This window comes from Tenrec ecaudatus, chromosome X (genome assembly GCF_050624435.1).
Source record: "Tenrec ecaudatus isolate mTenEca1 chromosome X, mTenEca1.hap1, whole genome shotgun sequence".
Taxonomy (NCBI): Eukaryota; Metazoa; Chordata; class Mammalia; order Afrosoricida; family Tenrecidae; genus Tenrec; species Tenrec ecaudatus.
The window spans coordinates 50,728,538-50,746,693 of NC_134548.1; the positions used below are offsets into that span (position 1 = coordinate 50,728,538).

Genomic DNA, 18,156 nt, shown 5'->3' on the forward strand with positions numbered 1-18,156 from the left:
ACAGTAGCAGACACAGCTTTTTCATCAATTATACATTATTCTATAGTGCCTGATAGGTACAGTAGTCAAGTGTTTGAAATTCAGTTGAGCAAATGTGATGTTACACTAAATAGAATCATGCGCATATCATTTTCTTGAGAGTTTGCAAACGGTCTCAAAGGAGTGCAGTAGGCTTAAAAATGGAGTTTTGTGTTGTTTTTGAAAAAATAAAATGTGGAAAAAAAACAAACAAAAAAAAAGAAAAAATAAAATGTGAAAATGTTCATTAAATGAAAAATTTAAGGTTAAAGGTTAAGTAAATTCTACCCAAACCTAGTTTTCTACCTCTCGCTATAAAACATGAATGACTCTTAAATTTAAAGATAGACATGGTATTTAAAATTTAGGTAAAAGAATTGGTAATAACTGAAAAATTCCATGAAACTTCCACATTTAACAAGTTGAAAATACCTGTCAGAGACTGGCAAAGAAACAATACAAGGATTATCATCAAATCAATATAAGATTAAATAGCCATTCACAATATCATATAAATAAGCTTCATAATAAATTATATACATTCTACTCTTAAACTAAGTATGACTGAAAATATATAGAATTTGTTTTTCAGTGCATATGGATTTAATTAGATTGTAAATTTTTAATATTTTGAAAAATTCAAAGATATATGCCAAGTATTAAAATATACTGTAAAAGATCACATGTTAGATACGGCACCCAAATTTAAGCATCTGTAAGACTGTGGGCATTGAGAGAAGGGACTATTATTAGATCTGTTTTAGTCTGGTTATTTTAACATTCAGTAGAAAGAATCTGATGACTGAGAGAACATTGGAATTTGTGAAGAAAAATTAGAAAATTATAGGAAATGTCGAATATTGTCAGTAATCTACATGGCTTATTAGCTTTTGTATTGTTTTTCTTCAATGGTGAATAATGGAAATATTTGCTACAAATTATTATTCTGATAGTCCCAGATCTCATAGATTGGTTTTGGTTTTACAGATGCCTCATATTTAGGAACTAATTCAAGAATCAGTTTTATTAAATATTTAGCTAATTTATTCTCTCCCTTTTTTAAAGGAATCTAGGCAAAAATGGCTTGTCTAATAGTAGCATTTTGTTGGATAAATGCCCACCTCCAAGACCACCATCTTCACCATACCCTCCCTTGCCAAAGGACAAGTTGAATCCACCTACACCAAGTATTTATGTGAGTCTGAATTGAATCAAACCAGTGTTTGTACTCAGTTTTAGATGATCCTTCTTTAATACATACACCTTTAGCAAACATTAAAATTATTAACATCAATATAATTTTTTGAAGGGAAGAAGTTAACTAAACCTTTAACTTTAAGGTGGATTCTAATTCTGCATTCGACCAACTAATAGATGTGTGGACATTCATTCTTTTTTCATCTATAACAAAAGGATTTTTGAGAATGTATGATGTGATGTATCACTTAAAAGTAACATAAGAGTAGGTATTATTTTCACCATATAGAAATTTAGACATTTGATAGAGGAGAATCAACATTTATTTCTCTTACTCCGAGATTGGCCTTCCTATTATCATTTCCCCCACGTACCTTCACTTCTATTCTAATTGAGAAAAGTGTTAATCTGTAAAATTACAATCTTTCACGTATGAAATGACAGTGGAGTTTGGTTTTGGAGATAGCAATTTGACCTACTAATATTTCCTGATTTCATAATATGTAGAGAAGGCATTAGGTTAGAATCTTTTAAGTGGATCTTTGAGGGAAAATATACAAAATAAGCGTTTGTCTTCTGGGGTTTTCTTCAGCCTGATTTCATTTATATATATATATATATATATATATATATATATATATATATATATATATATATATATATATATATATTTTTTAAATCGCTTTGGCTTTGAAGTTAGATTTTATTTCTCCCATGTTTTGTTTAAAATAAAGTAGACAAATTTATGTAATTGCTATCTAATTGCAATTAGGATCAAAGGGCATAAGAGTAAAAAGTTTAACAGTAGGAATAGCAGTAGTATAAAGGATGCATTATTTATTTAAACGGCAATAAACAATGAATTTGACATTATATTTAAGTAAACGCTCCCTTTTCCTAAGCTATAATTACAAATTTTCATTTCACAGTTGGAAAATAAGCGTGATGCATTCTTCCCTCCATTACATCAATTTTGTACAAATCCAAACAACCCTGTTACGGTAATACGTGGCCTTGCTGGAGCTCTTAAGTTAGGTAAGCTTTACATTAGGGAAATTTTTAAAAGGTTGGTATGTTTCTTTTACTGTCTTTTAACTTCTAAACACTGGCAGCAATTCATTTGGATTATGATTCTTTATGTGTTTGTATTTTAATATTTGCTGGCTCTAAATGTATATGTATTTTATTCATAATGTAACTATACAATAATATTATTGGTTACTGGTGATTTCATTATAGTTTTAAACTAGCTCCTTTTTGCCTAATTATAGAATTACGGTTTTTGTTAACTATTTTTTAAAATTTTAGTATAAAACGTGAGCAAACACTTCTAAGTACTATGACTCTCTGGGTATTTCCTGGCATCTACAGAAATTAAGTAAGTGAAACTTAGTTCCTGGACCCTTTGATGTTGGGGTGACGTGACAATTAGGTCTAAGGCTTTGGTGTATGATTGTGCAAACCTGCCATTCCACAGGTCAGGATTTATAGAGTCCCTGCTTTGTTTTTAGAGAAACTGAATAAAGCACCATGCAATGACTCTCACTGAATTAAAAAGCACTTTAAGACTACTATTACAAATGAAATTGTGTATATTAATTACATTTATTTATATCTAAAGATCTGGGACTTTTCTCTACCAAAACATTGGTAGAAGCTAACAATGAACATATGGTGGAAGTGAGAACACAGTTGTTGCAGCCCACAGATGAAAACTGGGATCCCACTGGAACAAAGAAAATTTGGCATTGTGAAAGTAATAGATCTCATACTACAATTGCTAAATATGCACAGTACCAGGCTTCCTCATTCCAGGAATCATTGAGAGTAAGTAGTTACTTGCTGAAGATTATTTCAATATTTTAAATATTATTTTATTTTGAAGTATAAAAAGGGCACATTACGTTTGTAAAGATGATTATTTTATTATGTAAAATAATTTTTACATACTTTTTAAAGCTAACTCATATTTAAACAGTCCTGTAAGTTGATTAAAAATTGTTATGGACAAAATACAGTTATGGCTAAGAAGAACTATCTGGTGACATTTTGGGTTGGATAATTTTTTGTTGATGAGGATTGTCTTGTGTATCATAGGTTATTTAGTAGTATCTCTGTCCTCTATCCAGTAGCACATCTCCACTCAGTGTAATGATCAAAATAACTCAACATTGCCAAATACTGGGAGGTGAAATCATTGATTGAGAACCACTGATTTAGAGGAATAAACTAAACCACACATTTACAATATAGTTGTCCTATGTTTTCTCATTTGTATTTTCTCTGACAGGTCAATGTCAAAGACACATACAGTAACTTAGATGTTATTTTTTTGGGGGGGGGGTGTTACAATATAAGGGTACCCTGTTGTGGGACATTAAGCTTCATTGATTTTTGCTTAATCTATAGGAGGAAAACGAGAAAAGAAGTCACCATAAAGATCATTCTGATAATGAATCTACATCTTCAGATAAGTAAGTAATTTTTAATGTTCACTTAGTATGTTCTGTTTTGAAAGATATGTTTTAAATATTCTCTCTGTATCTCTTTTTCCAAAGTCCTGGACGAAGGAGAAAAGGACCCTTTAAAACCATAAAGTTTGGGACCAACATTGACCTATCTGATGACAAAAAGTAAGGTCTTATAGTATTATTTCTGAAAACCTAATACAAAGAGGTATCCCTTGCAGTATAGGGAACTGTGTACAGTTTCCTCTTCAATTTCATTTCTTGTCATGTATTTTTTAATTTTCTAAGAGGACACGAATAAATTACTATCGCTAGATTTTTCTGTTAGCTTCTTTGGTACAATAGGTGAAGGGTTGGGCTGCTCACTGGAAGGTTGACTTTTTGAACCCACAAACCACTCCACAATATAAAAGTGACACAATCTGCTTCTGTAAAGATTTGCACCCTTGAAAACTATTGAGCAGCACTGTCCCAGACAGTCAGTTTGAGTTGGAATTTACTTAACAGTGGTGGACTTTGGTTTAGAAGATTGTTTTATACTTTTTAAAATCAGGAGTGCCCTTTTGTTAATTGCACAAACATAAAATTATATTTATAATTATAAGATACAACTACAAAAATAGAAAATCAATTATTTCCTTTAATTTCCTGGGTTCATAATTTTTGTGCTTTTTTTCCCAATCATTACTACTACTTCTTACTGCTAAAATATTCATAGATTTATTTTTCTGATTGGAATATAAGATTGTTAAAGAAATTATTAAATTCCACAAATATTTGCAACAGAGTTTCAGTCTTGTTCTGTTCTATTGCAGGTGGAAGTTGCAGCTACATGAACTGACTAAACTTCCTGCCTTTGTGCGTGTCGTATCAGCAGGAAATCTTTTAAGTCATGTTGGTCATACCATACTGGGCATGAACACAGTTCAATTATACATGAAAGTTCCAGGGAGCAGAACACCAGGTAGTTTTTGTGAGCCAATGTATTTTGTACCGTGTAAATACAAAATTAGTCAAAATATGAAAGAGAAAAGAGAACTAGATTGTTACCATTTGCAGTGATTAAAGCTGAAAGAAATGTGCCTGTTATAAGATTAAGCAGTCATAGGCTCAGATTAGGGCACACACACACTTCACTTTTTACTTTTTTAAATAGAATAGTTCTGAAACACTAGTAGCAATTTAACTTGGAAAAGGTCAGGTCATTGGTGCATTTTGGGGAAATTATAGTTTCTGGCCTTAAAATTCTGTTTTTGAGCCAATCTACTTCAGAGCGATATAGTGTTTAGTTTTTAACTTTTTTGATGCTACATTTGTAGTGAAAAATACTAGGATACATCTAAAAGTATTACTACTAGGGTTCCAATTCATGCATGCACGGGCTTATTACAAATCAAATGTGTTTAGACTTTTCTTTGCTGCAGATACGGCCTCTCAGTAACACACTTGACTTAGTTTCTCAAGGGTACCTTCCCCCCACCAAAGATTTAATCATATCATTGAATTCTGAGGGGAATCTGCTGAACCAGTTAAATATGAGGCAGAGAGTTCTCAGAAAATTATAGTGACTGGTATTTTGGGTTTCTTTGATCAAGAACATGCCAGGAAAGGTACATCAAGGAATTTTGTCCCTTTACAACAATGTACCTGCTCATTCTTCAAGAGCGGGCTGTCTTAGGAGAATTTCATTGAGAAACCTTACCCTACTGGCCAGCCCTATAGCCCTCTTCTAATGCCTTCGGATTCTTTTTGCTGTTTCTTAAACTCTTAAGAACATTTAAAAGGAGCATAATTTGAATTCCCCCAAGACGTAAAATTTGCTGTTAGGACATACTATAAATGAAGGATCACAAAATGCTCTCAAGAAAATGTTAGACAATAAAATTCATTACCATCTTACACATTTCAGCTCATAGCAATCCTATAGGACCAAGTACAACTGCTTCTGTGGATTTCCAGGACTAACTCTACAGGAGTAGAGAGTTTTATCTTTCTCCTACAGAGCAGCTGGTGAATTCAAACTCCTGACCTGCAGCTCTGCTCATAAATCACTGTGCCACCAAGACTCCTCTCAGGAAGGTTTAGAGAGATAGAAATATTATTTCCAGAAGTATTTACATTTGAGTGAAGGATACACTGAGAAACAATAGCTTCACATACTGATATTTTTGTGTGATACAGGTTTATGATTTGGTAACAGCATTTTTTTGCTGATTCTGGTAATTTCATATCACAATGGAGTGACATGAATGTATGTTAAAAGGTTCAGTTAAAAAAATACTTTTTCTAATCAATAGATTAGAAATTTTATTTTTATAACACTTGATGTGGACACATTATTAGACTTATCTTGGTACCTAATTTGAATTTCACAGCCGTTAGCTAGGCCTAACTCTGTTAGCAAGCTTCTTTCATTCTTCAAAACATTTTCTTCATTTTAAAATAAATTATATTGGTTTTTGACTTTAAATTTCATTACAACTAATATTCCATATTCTTGGTGCTTATTTGGAGTCACATAAAATTTGACTGGACAGTGCTTAAAATACTTAGCAATATCTACAATCCTGGCCCACCACTTATCTGTCGATTTGTTGTACTATGGTGACCTGTGTGTTGATGACACTGGAAGCTATGTCACTAGTATTTCTAATACTAACAAGGACACACAAAGTGAATATATTTCATTTGAGCTTCCAGATGAAGAACAGAATATAATGAAGGAATAAGCTGTCTACATGAGCGTAATTAGCCACTGAAAACTATAAAGGAAGAACATTGTCATAGACAGTGTCAGAACCTGAGACCTACAGGTCAGAAGGCACTTAAGATATGCCTTGAAAAGAGTTTCCTTTCTCAAACTGGATTCGACCATAATGAAGTGGGTGGAGTAAGGCCAGGGGAAGGAAAGCCTTTCAGTACCCTAAATGACTTGTTAATAGCAAATACCTCTTTTTCAATAGCACAATAGGTGACTCTGCACATGGACTTCTGATGAAATACACAGAAATCAAATTGACTACATCGCAATTGTGGAGATCTAGTTGTGTACGTTATAGATACATCTCAGTTCATACTAGCCAAATTAAAAATGTACAAAAGTCATAAGACTAGTAGCTACCATTTTAGACAATACAATAGTAGAAGTGTTAAATAGTTTAATTAGTTCACTTCAGGAAACATTATTTTGAGCTCCTGATTATAGATTAAGCTAGCGGTGCTTATTACAATTTTTCACAATCATAAATTATATTCTAATACTCTGCTCCTTATAAGAGAGTTTTATTTCGATAATGTGGTCCAATGTTAATTAGTGCTAAACCTATTTTAGACCCCGTCACATGGAGTATTTCCTATCATGCTACGATCACATCATCTGAAAAGACTCAGATATAAACTTTAGATAATATGAATGGAGTTTGATTTTTCACTTAATCATAGTCCTTATCTAAGAAAAATTAGCACTTAATGGCATGTCCCTACATGATACTTGCTCTCATGAAGGGATCCCTGAAGGTAAAGGGGTACTATAGCAAAGTGTGGTGCAGACAGCAGGTGCCTGGTTATAAAGAATAGCATCTGGGATCTTAAAGATGTATCTTTAAAAAGCAGCTATCTAAGGAAGGTGTCAGCTAAGTTTAGCCGGAAGAAGCATACCAGTCTGTGTGATCCTAGGATTGTTTTTTCTTTTTCTTTTTTAAAGCAACATCAGAGAACGAAATTGTATTAGAGCTTAAAGTCTGAGTACCTGGCTTGCAAAAGGTTTGGATAACATAGAAAGCCCCAAATCTATTTGCAGTGTTCCCATGTGGATTGAAACCCTGGTGACCGTGGACCAGGAATGTGAACAGTCTTGCTATCAGGCAGAGTAGTCTAATGCAGATGTAGTCAGGTTAAAATTTAACACCTTATCATTTGTTCTCCCTTTGACCCATATTAATTTTGCTCTCGTTTTTAATAATTTTATGCTTGCTTTTCGATTGAGGCTTTTTTTCTTTTGTTAGAGTTGTTGGCTTTGTTTTTGATTTTGTATGATTTTTTTTTTGTATATGAAAGCCGGAATAGGTAAATCTTAGACAATAACTAGTTTAATAGTTTCTTAGGGTTATGGCAGGGAAGCTTGGGGGAGAATGCAGAGATACTAATAATGGGTACAAGAAAGAAGGAAATGTCCTATGTTGATTATTATGATTACAAAACTCTTGTAATGTGATTAAACAATTTAATTGTGTGACATGTAAATTCTATGTCAATAAAACTGTTAGAATTAAAAAATATGATCAGCAAAAACAGAATTGAGGCCTCATTTTTTTTAAGAGAGATGTAAAAGACTTGCTTGGCATTGGGCGAAGTTTTTATCTTTTTTTAATTGCAGTAATATCAAATTTAATTTAAAGTGAACAGTTCAAAAAGAGTTTTGTGTCTTGACTGCTATGTGTTGTCTAGTTCCAAGAGTGTCTAGTTTCCAAAGAGAAAGCCATTGAGCACCATTTTGATAAGATTGAGTCTGACAGTTTTTTGTCAACTTTGTTGGTCTTTCTGGAGAGGGATGGCTCCCCAGAGCTTTCCTGCACCACCATTTTGCTGACATCACTTCCAGTAGCAGCTACATTTTTAAACCAGAATTTTTGCCTCTTTACCAATAACCTAATATTCTTTGGGAGAAATGGAAATTCATTTACAAGAAAGAAATATGAAATTTATATCAGCTCTTTTTTTTAATGGAATGATTATTACCCAGATGTTGTTCTTTCATGTTTTAGGTCATCAAGAAAACAACAACTTTTGTTCAGTTAATATAAACATTGGCCCAGGTGACTGTGAATGGTTTGTTGTTCCTGAAGGTTACTGGGGTGTTCTGAATGACTTTTGTGAAAGGTAGGCTTTTAAACAACTTAACAAATAGAACTTCCTTAGTCAAGTTTTACTACCATTTAGCAGAAATTAACTTAAAATTTTTTGTTTGCTGAGCTATTATTTTGTGTTATCAAAAATACTTTTTTAAATGCTATGAAACTGAATTTAAAGGATAGAACCTTTGAGTTGTTTATAGCAGTTAAAAAATTTGATGCATACATACACTTATTTGTTTGAAAAGTATATACTCCAAGAAATTTGCTTAATTATAAATGGGTTTTAGGAGTGGAAGGACTCGTAAAACTGAGCATATTTAATGTTAATAACTTAAGCTTGCAACACAATACCCTTTCCCAAATCCTCATGATTTAAAATCTTATTAAAACTACATTAACAAGTCTTTCTATAAAGAGATTTTATAGAATTAAATTATCTACTTGCAATTTTGGTTTCTCCAGAAGAAATAACTGACATAGTGGAAGTCCTTTGTGTAAGAATCTAGGAATAAGCTTTACTTCTGTGCCTTCTGTTAAAGGGTACCTTGGAATTGTTTTCATTAGTTTAAATGTAATTATTTGTCTACATACAATTTTACTCATTTTCCCCCCCTGAATGGTGCTCCATTATGATAGCATCTAATATTTTCAGTTATTAAAGCAGTGGTTCTCAACCTGTGGGTTGTGACTCATTTGGGTGTTGAACAGCCCTTCCACAGGGGTCGCCCGATTCATAACAGTAGCAAAAGCACAGTTAAGAAATAGCAATGAAAGTAATTTTATGGTTGGGGCTCGGTGGGGGGGGTGAGGGTCACCAGAACTTGAGAAACTATATTAAAGGGTCGCAGCATTAGAAAGGTTGAAAACCACTGTAGTAAAGTGATTGGAAAAAATATTTTATAGAAATGCAAAAATCATAAATTATCTGTATTGGATATTATATGTCTCCAATTAGAGGAAAGAAAAGGGAAGAAATCAGGAATATACTTGAAAACTAGACACATATTCCACATGCATAAATGTAGTATTCTACTTGAGCTTAAAGGATCTTTACTAAATATTTTCATTTGTTAAGAAGTTCATCTTTGTTAAAATAAAAAAAACTAAGTTATTCATCCAAAATTTTCTTATATGCCAACAGATGGTCACCTTTTATTGTCTTTACTATTTAACATTATATTTATAGATGTGGAATTTTAAAGCTTAGAATGTACTAATAAAACTGGTCTATTTTAATGTTTACTTATTTTTGCCAACCAAAAAACCAGTAGATCAAAGAAAGAATACTGTCATGTGGAAATCTGTCATTCTCTGCAGAATGATTTGTAGTTCTTAAATGTTGGGAAAACAGTATATTGTTGCAAGTATGCTACAATGTTCCTTGTTTGTTAGTTTTGAGTAGTGATTGGCTGTTGCTAGCTTTCTCCTTTCTGACTAGGGAAATGTCCTGGGTACAAAGATAATTCGAATAAGCAGATGATAGCCGAGAAGCTTGACCTTGGGTATAATGAAATATATCAAGTTAGTTTGAAGGAGTAGATAAATTTAGCTAAGTCAAAGAAATAGTACTTGCTTTAGGATTTCACTGTAATTTTGTTTCACATTAGGATCATTATGTCTACTAGTAACCATTTCTATAGTTACAAACTCTAATACCTGTCTTAAAATAAATATTTTTGAATATATGATGAACAATGTTTGATTTCATTGGGGGATAAGTTTGATTTTTTTTTTTTTAGTTAGTGATTATTTAGGCTTTGTTTTTTATAGAAAGTTTTCTTCAATCGTGTTATAATACATGAGTGAACCTGGGAAGGTATTTCTGTTTATAACCATGTATTTGCTTTCAAATAGGCAGATGTTCTTGGGTGTAATAAAAAATTTGTTAGTATTAAGGAATACATAAACGTAGGCAAGCCACAGAAGTAATATTTACTTACGTTAACTTTTTCTGGTATCCGTCTAGGTATTTAGACTAATAACAAGTGGTCATCCAGTCCTTACTCCCTTTGAATTTAGGTATCATGGTTTGTCTGTTCTGTACGTAGCTCAAAAGTACCCTAGAATTTTTTAGAATGTAAAATGAATGTAAAAGAAAAAGATAAGTTACTACGGTTTCATCTTTCTGTCAATTAAAATATTTTGGGTTTTTTTTTCAGGCCATATCTGTCCCAACTTGATCATTGTAGCACAGAATTCAAATTCACTACTATCAAGTTGATTTCAGCTCATAGGACAGAGTAGACGTGCCTATGTAGATTTCTGAGACTAGTAATTAATGGGCTAGAAAGCCTCATCTTTCTCCCACTGCTGACCTTGTAGTTAGTTAGCAGTCCAATGTGTAGTCCACTTTGCCACTAGGACTTTTGTAGTCATAAATAATACATAAAAAGGAAGAGTGTTCAAATAAAACCTTATTTTACAAAACAGGCAACAGGCTATACTTGTACCATGGGCCATAGTTTGACAAGCCCTGATATAGGCAAAAATTGAATCTAGGAAAATATTTTTAAAGTGACCTTTACCATATACTTTAAAACAAAACTGATAAATAAAGGTTATTTTTTAAACTTTAAGGAAGGAGCCGTTTCCACTATGGAACTTCTGCCCAATAAAATAAAATTTTAAGTAATTAATTGAATTTCATAAAAGTAATGTAGATAAACATAGTTTCTAAAATGCTTCATAATAGCGGTTCTCAACCTGTGGGTCATGACTGCTTTGGGGGGGGGGGTCGCTTGATTTATAAAAGTAGCAAAATTACAGTTAGGAAATAGCAACGAAAATAATTTCCTGGTTAGGGGGTCACCACAACATGAGGAACTGTGTATTAAAGGGCCGTGGCATTAGAAAGGTTGAGAATCACTGCTCTATTAACATGCATTAAGAAACTATAAGAAACCAGATCTTAAATTACTAAAACGCTAATAATATTATGAGTAAAGAGCTCTGGTGGCTGCTTATCAAAGGGTTGGCAGTTCAAATCTACCCAACTGCTCCTTGGGAAGAAGAACTGGTAGTCTCTTGTAAAGATTATAGCGTAGAAAAAAACACTATAGGGCAGTTTTACTTACAAGGATTTACTTTGAGTCTAAAATTGAATCAGCAATACCTAACAACATTTTTCATGATCTGTAGAACATTTCCAAAGTATCGTATGGTGGTATGTGTATGGTTATTCATTTAGTTTTTACAGCAGCATTGTTTTAATCATTCAAACAACACATAGACATTCTGTCCCTTTCTTCCTGCTTACAATTCAAAGCGGCAGTAGATGAGTTGTCTACTACATTGCCTCAGAAATTGAGGGTAATTGCTAGTACTTGCCGTGTATCGACTATAGTATTCCTGTTTATGGATTTAAATGACTTGATGTTAATGACACCTACCATTTACCTTTTAGGGATTCCTAGGTTCTCCAGGGATAAAGATTCTATTAAAAGTGCTTACTGAAATTAAATTAAACGTTAATATATATAAATATTACTTAAATTTAGATTTCATTTGATCTTTGAAAAATCCATTTAAAGTAGTAATGCTGATTTTTTGGATAGGCTGTGCTGTACCTAGTTGTGATTAATTTCATTCACTTTTAAATATAGCGGTTCTTTTTGCATAGACAATTAAGTTTTGATGAAATAAAATACTTTTGACATTACTGTCCAACTTAATAAGGAGCTTATTAAAGTATCTGATCCATTGGATCACTTGTTCTTTTTTCAGAAATAATTTGAACTTCCTAATGGGTTCTTGGTGGCCTAATCTTGAAGATCTTTATGAAGCAAATGTTCCAGTATATAGGTTTATTCAGCGACCTGGGGATTTGGTCTGGATAAACGCAGGCACTGTACATTGGGTTCAAGCTATTGGCTGGTGCAACAACATTGCTTGGAATGTTGGTCCACTTACAGGTATTTTAAAGAATATGCTTTTGGTTTTTAGTTTACGCAGGATTGTACCTGATGTGTCTATTCTTTTTTTCTTAGGAATTGTTCACTAAAAATTGGAAGAGTGTCTCCTGGCATAAAATCTTAATATGTTGTAAGAAAAACTAAAGTTGACAATGGAAATCATAGATCATATATATCAGCAATAAACAAACTTATGTATTGATATGCTTAGAAATGTTATCTGAATAATTTTTTAGAGTTCTAAGCCTTGTTTTATAAAGGAAGCCCTTTATAGGTAAAATTAGAGTGATTATTCATTCTTTTATATTTTTCTTTTATCTGATCATATGAACTGCCCTACAATATCAAAATCTTTTTTAATTAACCCTGCCTGTAGACATTCTACACATTCTGGCTAAGAATATGGGCTTTTGAAGCAAGAAAGACCTGGATTAGTACCAGGACTTGGTTCTTACTACTTTGGGCAAGTTATCTAATCTCTCTGAACCTCAATTTCTTCCCCTATTGAGTGGAGATAATAGTTAATACGGTGATTATAAAGATTAATGAGACAATAGATTAAAATAGCACAGTTCCTGGAATCTAAATGCTCTTTACATGATCGCTACTATCATCACTACATCATTAAACATAAAAATTATTTTTATGGAGATTTGAGGTTTTCCAAATTGGTGTTGCGTTTATCACCTAAGACATGGTGATAATGGTTATCTTCATGTCTTTTGGGTTGCTTTATTTATATATATATGTATATATGTTTTGGTTTTTTTTCCCCCTAGCTTGCCAATATAAATTGGCGGTGGAACGGTACGAATGGAACAAATTGCAAAGTGTGAAGTCAATAGTACCTATGGTTCATCTTTCCTGGAATATGGCACGAAATATCAAGGTCTCAGATCCAAAGCTTTTTGAAATGATTAAGTAAGTGCTTTCTCAAACTGCTATAGTCCCTGTTTTGGAGAAGAGGGGGAGGTTAACTATTCAATACTTTATTTTTTACTCACATAGAATTATGCTAACATTAAAATAAAATCATCCCAAAATCTTAGAAAAATGTAATACAAGAATCCACATAGTAAATTTTCCCCCTTCTAAAAGAATAAAGAGGAACAATGGCACAAATGATTCCAAACACAGCTGTGTTTCCCCACTACTCTGTGTGCCACCTGATTTCTCAGGAGAACTTCAGGATTAACACTGAAAAGGTGGCTATAATAACAGGGAGAGAATAGCATCACAAAATAATTGCTGATAGAGAAATTGACAATAGAGAAATTTGACTAAAAATAAGAATTTTGTTTATTTAATTAAATCATCCAGCTTATAATTGTCCCTTTCCTTAGCAACTAAATACTTAGACCAGTTTTACAAATTCTTATATACTAACGTAATTTGACTATAACTATTCAAGTTTCTCATTTGTTATCACAGTTTCTGTTGTAGCTATTTTGTAAATTATTTAGAAGGAATATCTTCGAGCAGTCCTATATAGTAATTTTCCTAACCTCTTTTCTTTCTTTTATTTTTCCTAAACTCTTTTCTGCCGGAGAATTTTGGTCAAAGAAATAGGAAAAATGAAGAATTTCTAAATTTCAAGGTTTTTTGGGGGGTGGGTTTAGGGAAGTGATAAAGGTCTAGAGAGTGTATATGTTAATGTGTTTCCCACATGAAGGAGAAAGGGTTATGGTATATAGTATTTCCCAAATTTATTTTAGTAATATCTTTTACAGAATCAATCTCTTCCAAATTGCACTTTTGACTCACTGATAAAACTGTTTTAGACTCACTGATAAAATAAGTTTGTCTTTGTCTTTGTTAAAAGAGTATTTATGTTACGTATTCTGCAGGATTATTAATTTGATCAATATTTTCATACTGTCTTCTGAGAGTAATCCTGGTTTGTTAAAATTATTTCCAACTTAAATTTAAAATGTTATTAAAACAATTTGTGTGGCTATGGTAACATGGCTATGAATTATTATTATTATAGCATAGTCCTTTATAGTTTCCACTGTTTATCGACTCTTATTGGGGGAAACAAGGGGATAAAAAAGCAAATCATCCAAATATTACAGATATTCTTTAACAAGTTCAGTAGTCCTGGATACCATTACTATGTATTAATATAACTGGGAATTGTGGCGAGACTGCTGGGTAATCTCTCCATTTACTTTGGATACTTTGGTCTGAATTGCCTGCGCCATACTACTTTTGAAAGAAAATTTCAGAAATCCTCAAAGATGTTCACTGAATTGGAAATAGGCATAAACTAGATTCTAATTCAGATCACTGATATAAAGGGGATAAAAAATGTATCTTCTGTCCTTTCTAGTCTATTAAACATCACCCATGATTTTACATCACTTAGCCAATAAAATCCAGCTATGTAGATTGAAAGTGACTCATACCATTTTGAATATATTAAGATTTTACAATTGGAAAGGATTTTTAACTTCATGTAATTGAAACTCTTCATTCAGCAATCTATTCTATGACATCAATAATTGTGGTCATCTCAATTTAAACATTCTCATTGCTTCATTGTAATTCTTGACATCTTTACAAATTAGAATTAAATCAATTCTCCAAAAATTATTTGAGCTTTATTCAGAATAAATCTTATTCAACAAATATTTGTAAATAACCTATAGAAAACCCACTGTTTTAGTTAATCCTTAGTAACTTAGACTTAGCATAGAAAATAATCATCTTGGCATGTGGGACCTTAAATTCTAGTGAAATCAGACAAACCCCAGGCAGATAAGTAAATTAAAAAGGAAGAGGAATAAAAGGAAGAGGAATAAAATTTCACATAGACATTTAGATCTTGGTAGGAAACACTTCTATATAAGAGGCCTTCAAAAATTGGGAAAATGGCATTAAAAGTAATGGATTTTTTTACCCATGGTGTTTTTGAAAAGTGTGTGTGTGTGTGTGTGTGTGTGTGTGTGTGTGTACACATGTACTGAGTACTACAGGTCACCATTAGAGGATTTTAGACAAGAGATGGATGTGTTCTGAATTAAACCTTAAGAAGATGAGTCTGGTTGCTTTGTGGAGAACGTTTTAAAGGGCAGGCTTAAAATTATCAAAAGAGCTAAAGGTCATGCTCATAGATTTGGTGGGGTAAGTGGGAAAGGTTATTCTCATACTATTTTCTTTGCCCTACCTTTTCTTGTTTTATTCAAACATCTTCGGTCATCTTTTCTATAGCCCTAGTCCCCCATCATCCTTGTCATCTTAGAGGGGTTAGTGCCCTGTTGCCCCGCTACCCATTTTTCCCCCTCCTTTTTAGTTGGCTACCATATGTATCCCTGCATTTGGTCTGACCCCTGCCATGTTTGTATGGCACCTCACTACAGGAATGTTTGCATACAGTAGTTTTTTCCCTATGTCCATTTTTTTTTAAGCTTACCTCAGCTGACTCATGTTGTACTTGCCTTTGTGTGCTTGGCTTACTTTGCTTAGCTTAATTTCCTCTAGTTCTTCCCATGCGGCAATGTGCTACATAAGTTCATCACTGCTTTTTAGTGATGCGTAGTACTCCATTGTATGTATGTATGTACCACGGTTTTCTGATCCACTTTTCTGTTGATGGAAATTTGGGTTGTTTCCAACTCCTTGAGATTGTGAACTGTGCTACAATGAACATTGGCGCACAGATGTCTGGCCCTGGTTTGTTTCTTGCCTCTTCTGGGTATATGCCCAGTGGGGAGATTGCTGGGTCATATGGTAGCTCAATTTCCATCTGTTTTAGATATCACCAAATTGATTTGCATAGTGGCTGTACATACCTACAGGTCCACCAGCAGTGGATGAGAGTTCCTATCTCACCGTAACCCCTCCAACATTTATTGCTTTCTGATTTTTTTTAATTGGGCTATCTTTGAGGGTGTTGTGTGGTATCTTGTTCTAATTTGCATTTCTATTATGGCTACTGATCAGGAACATTTGCTCATTGATTTATTGGCCATTCGGATTTCTGCCCTTGTGAACTTCTGTTCAGGTCCTTTGGCTGCTTCTATCCACGGCATAGTGGTTTTGCATTGGGCTGTTAACTACAAGGTCCTTTGCCCAAAATTAGTTTTTCTCTTTTTGGAAGCTAGCAGAGTATTGTGGATTTTAGTAATAAGGCCTTTGTCTGATATGTCATGGCTAAAGATGTTTTCCCAGTCTGTGGGTTCTCTTATTACTCTCTGGTAAATTCTTTTGATGTACACAGGTGTTCTATCTTCCGTATATCTCACTTGTCAATTTGTGACTCAACTGTACTTCTATCCTTCCCTATTTCTGATAGCCTATTCCCTGCACCAAAGTTCTCAGGTTGGTCCTAATTCCCTCATTGATGGCCCTAATAGTTTGGGGCTTTACCTTGAGGTCTGTGATCCACCTTGAGTTTATTCTTGTGAATGGAGTGAGATAAGTAAGGGTCCTGCCACTCTGCCATATTCCTCTTGTGAAGCTTTTGGGATGTTCCTTGCCTTATGCTGTTAGCTAGGACCTCCAGTATGATGTTAAATAAGAGTTAGGACAAGGGGCATTGTTTTGTCTTTTCTCCATTGACTACCACATTGGCTGTTGGTCTTTCATATATAGCTTTTATTATCTTGAGAATTTTCCTTTCATTCCTATCTTCTTGAGTGTCTTAAAGAGGAGGTGTTGGGTGTTGTCAAATGCTTTTTCTGTATCTATCGATAGTATCATGTCATTCTTAGAGTTTTTCGTGTCAATGTGGCAAATGATACTAGTGGTCTTTATACTATGTACCATCCCTGCATCCCTGGTATGAATCCCACTTGGTGAATTATTTGTTTTATATACTTTTGTATTCTATTGGCCGGTAATTTTTAAGGATTTTTACAACAATGTTCATTAAGGATATTGGTCTGTAGTTCTCGATTCTTGTGGGATCCCTCCCTTGTTTCAGTATCAGGGTTATACTAGCTTCATAGAAGAAATTTGGGAGTTTGCCATCATATTCTGTATTCTGTAAGAGTTTATGCTGTAGAATTCTGTGAAGCCATCTGGTCCAGGAGTTTTTGTTTTTTTTTTTTTTTTTTGGTGGTAATTACTTGATAACCTTGTCTATTTCTTCTATTGCTATGGGTCTGTTGAAATTCTTGACGCCCATCGGGGTAGTCTAAGGGATTGTTTTTCCAAGAATTTGTCCATGTCTTCCAAGATGATGAATTCATTCGAGTACAGTCCTTCATAGTAATTATCCTTTTGATTTCATTAGGGTCTGTTCTAATGTTCCCCCTTTCATCCCTCATCTTTGCTATTGAAATTTGTTCCCTCCTTTCTTTGACTAGGTTTGCCAGCAGTCTGTCAATTCTGTTTATCCTTTCAAAGAACCAACTTTAAACAGCATGAATTTTTTCTATACTTTTTCTTATTTTTCTCTCCTGAATATCTGCCCTGATTTTCATGGCTTTTCTTTTGCTATTAATTGGATTGTCTTGATGACTCTGCTCTAGTTGCTATAAATTTTGTGCCAGCATATCAATCATACCTCTCTTTTATGTGTGCATGCATTGCTATGAAACTTACTCTGATAACTACCTTTGCTGTGTCCCATAAGTTTTGGTACGTCATGTTCTCATTCTTGTCGGTTTCTAGAAATTCCCTAATTTCATCTCTGATCTGGGCCAATACATACTCCTTTTTTAATAAAGAGTTATTCGTCCTCCAGTTGTTTGCTCTTGTTTT

General features: G+C 33.4%; 1 protein-coding gene across 6 annotated transcripts in view; it reads left to right on the plus strand.

Annotated features, from left to right (window-relative positions):
• The window catches only part of KDM6A (lysine demethylase 6A), a 182,531-nt gene that overhangs the window by 154,016 nt on the left and 10,359 nt on the right, over positions 1-18,156 (plus strand). For all 6 annotated transcript variants that reach the window (XM_075539642.1, XM_075539643.1, XM_075539645.1 and 3 more), the window contains 9 exons: positions 1,084-1,213; positions 2,145-2,250; positions 2,837-3,042; positions 3,625-3,689; positions 3,774-3,848; positions 4,499-4,647; positions 8,447-8,561; positions 12,260-12,447; positions 13,227-13,368. In XM_075539642.1, the coding sequence (XP_075395757.1) occupies positions 1,084-1,213; positions 2,145-2,250; positions 2,837-3,042; positions 3,625-3,689; positions 3,774-3,848; positions 4,499-4,647; positions 8,447-8,561; positions 12,260-12,447; positions 13,227-13,368 (1,176 nt within the window). The remainder of the gene's footprint in view (positions 1-1,083; positions 1,214-2,144; positions 2,251-2,836; positions 3,043-3,624; positions 3,690-3,773; positions 3,849-4,498; positions 4,648-8,446; positions 8,562-12,259; positions 12,448-13,226; positions 13,369-18,156) is intronic.